The sequence below is a fragment of the Poecilia formosa genome, unplaced genomic scaffold, assembly GCF_000485575.1.
Source record: "Poecilia formosa unplaced genomic scaffold, Poecilia_formosa-5.1.2 Scaffold603, whole genome shotgun sequence".
Taxonomy (NCBI): domain Eukaryota; kingdom Metazoa; phylum Chordata; class Actinopteri; order Cyprinodontiformes; family Poeciliidae; genus Poecilia; species Poecilia formosa.
In genome coordinates this window covers 1-3,019 of record NW_006800542.1, presented here as the reverse complement: position 1 = coordinate 3,019, position 3,019 = coordinate 1, and the positions used below count along the sequence as shown (strand labels likewise).

Below are 3,019 nucleotides of genomic sequence, written 5' to 3'. Positions count from 1 at the left end.
TATCTCTGCCACTCTCTGTTTTCCACAAGGAAAACCGAGAAATCTGCTATTAAATCTGCTGTTGAGGACGCAGCTCTCCGTCTCCAATGCCGAACCATGGATCTGTTCTCGCCGACCTTACGTCCAGCAGCTATCGATCTGTACAGCCAGATCGATAGCCTTCAACTTAGAAGCAGCATCATATGAACTTCTCCGTGTGGTTGCTATGATGAGGGGGTATGAGTTTGAAAACATTTCTCTGTCGTGCCTGCTGCTAGCATGTGCTTGTTCTAAATGAAAATCAGCACTTTCTTTTTTGATGTCCAAGTTTGACTTCCAATGATTCACTTCCTGCTAAAGAACCCCCTGGTGGTTGAAGAAAAATCCACAGAAAAGCTGCACTGGGCTAAAAAGGTAGTGGCTCATATGGTAATCTAATAACATTAGGTTGTAACAATGTTATTGAAAAAAAATTGACTAGCTACGTCTGTAGGACTTGCAGCATGTGCATTGTCTTGTATTTTAGTTTCAGTATTTCATAAAAAGGAACATGTTGACCTCAATTTTCTTTCTGATTTAACAGGCCTGATGCAGATGCTCAACAATATGTCCTGTCCAAAATATGACAAAGTGTTTGAAAGCTGCTGTTCCGTATTTTGATACCAGGTTATAAATTCTAATATGGGCCAAAAGATACCGGTGCATCTCTCATAAATAAATAGCCTTGTAAATAAACGGTACGCTGTGAGGTGCAGATGGTTTAGATTGCAGGCATTGCAGGCATGGCCATAAAAATCTGCAGCAACAGAGATGAGGAGGCTGATTATTGCCTCTCCACAGCAAGAAAGTAGGGCAACCAGACAACCAGAGGGGGAAAGGGAGTTTCAGGCAGGGCTCTGCACTGGATGATGAAAACAAGCAGGAGGGAAGGAGGCTCGTCTTTGCTTGTCTTCTCTCTGTAAACTTAAAACACCAGGGCAGTAAATTATGAATGGAATCGAGAGGGAAGATCTAGCCAGAACAGACTGGAACTTGAGTGTCTCCTCCCCATTAGTAAGACCAGATGGAAAAGCTGCACAATCTGTTTCCTATTTATTCCCCAACAGCTGCAAATTTTATCACTGTGCAGTAATGCCTACCCATAGGGCACAAAAACAAAACGAAGAGCTTCAGAAAGTCTGGAGAATGCCTGATGAAGACAGCTCTGGAAGATATAAACGAGCTCTGGCTGCTTGGACAGAAAATATGAAAAAATAAGCAGTGATTTAAAACTTTTACACAGTGCAAAAGGTAAAATAATATTTTAGTCAATTTTTCTCCTTGATGAAAAAAACTGCAAACAAACCCTGTAGCCTTTGCCACTCCTGCATATGGAGAAGTAAATCACAAATCCCTCAGGCATGTGTGTCTGATGAGTGGCAGCAGACACGCATGCCTTTTAAGCTGTTAGAGGTCAACCATTGACCTCCAACAGCTTTTTCCATATTTTGTCACATTACAGTCCTCACAACAACAAACTTTGATACATTGCAATGGGGTTTTATGACTTAAAGGATCCACGACTAGTTGAACATGTTGGCCTAAATATGTTGCAATTTTCCTATTACCTAAAAAAGGAAGGCTAACTTTTCCCAAGTAGTTGTTTATCATATTGAGTTTGTGTCATGTCGAGTTTCAGTTTACAAACCCACATGCAAGAACACAAGCAGAAGAGATCGATAAAGTGCACAATAATAAGTTTTATTGAAGCCCGGGGAGGGGTCAGGAAGCGAATACTGGAGCTGATGACCGGGTCGTCTTACTGCCAACAGGAGAAGCAGGGTTAGAACAGTAAGGTGAGAATCTTTCAGGAATAATCCAGGGTCTTTCTTACTTGGAAGGAAGGGGATGAAAACTTGAGCCGCGACCTGGGCGGGGGATTTAGTTGGAGAACGGACAGGTATGTACCGCTGGCGGGACGGCTCAGACTGTGGTTCGATGTATTCTTTCTCCGGCTGGGTTCGGGCTTGGGCCACCTGGCCCGGACGCTTCCGAAGGGGAATCCACCGGAGAGGGATCGACGAGGGGAAAAGGTGAGCACACGAGGAGTGGCGTCTGACCGGTAGCACCGACAGCGTCGAGGGAGGACACAGGAGGTAGGTAATCCACAACAAGGGGAGCACAGACTCACACGGAATCCGGGGAGGACTGTTCTTCACCAGAACCGCGAGAGGACAGCTGGATATCTGACGAGGAAGACAACAAAGGGTTAGAGCGGAGCAGATCACAGAGGGCCTATCTCTAGAACGAGTTGTTACCGAAGTAAGCAAACACTCAGGCGCTGAGAAGAAGATGAGCTGCTGCTTAAATCCATAATCCACGCCCTCCAAAACAAGCTGCAGGTGTGAAGACAGGTTGAACTCAGCAGCTTCCCAGGGGCTCTGCATGTTGGCGACATCTGGTGGATGTCATGAGGGATGCCGGTTCCAATGGCAGGAAAACCTCAAACCCAAAAGAAAAACAAAATAAAACAGAAAACGCAGACCCTGACAGTTTGACTATAGAAATTTTAGATAATGCCACACTCTGTCACTATCAGCTGTGATAAAAAAAAACAAAAACAAAAAAACGATGTTGCCTAACTGGACACAGAGCTACAGAAGTACTTCCCGGATCACGCAGTCTGACCAGAGGTACGTGTCATTTATTGTTTCATTTACGAAGCTGAAGGCAACAGAAAAACCAGCTCCTACAGGCAACTCTGTCCTCTTTCTCTGTTTGGTCCTCCTCACCCTTATCCCCTCTTCTTATTTCTACGTTCCGATCAATTTCAATGCTCTCTGGTTAAAATTTAAAAAGCTTAACCCTTGTATGTCGAAATGGGGTCCAACTGACCCCACACACATGAAACCTGTATTATTTTCCATATACTTCTACGTTTGCCTCAACGATGGCTGTCTTCCATGTCAGATCCCCGCCGATCAGCTGTACAATAATTTCTAGAACTAACTATGCGGAGCTGGGATGCTTATAAAATATTTTGTGTGGTTTATGATAATAC

General features: G+C 44.3%; 1 protein-coding gene across 2 annotated transcripts; it reads right to left on the bottom strand.

The window, feature by feature from the left end:
- Positions 1–309: 309 nt before the first annotated feature.
- Positions 310–2,837, bottom strand: LOC103130057 (uncharacterized). Of its 2 annotated transcripts, none has more exons than XM_007541347.2 (2): positions 2,277–2,837; positions 310–2,204 (listed from the first exon to the last, which is right to left on the bottom strand). In XM_007541347.2, exons 1-2 carry the CDS (start codon positions 2,403–2,405, stop codon positions 1,659–1,661), a joined length of 675 nt encoding a protein of 224 aa, XP_007541409.1. In that variant the 5' UTR covers positions 2,406–2,837; the 3' UTR covers positions 310–1,658. The 2 variants fall into 2 exon arrangements, with proteins under 2 accessions (XP_007541409.1, XP_007541407.1); XM_007541345.2 differs by having other exon boundaries at positions 310–1,780; positions 1,853–2,832.
- Between the last annotated feature and the right edge of the window lie 182 nt (positions 2,838–3,019).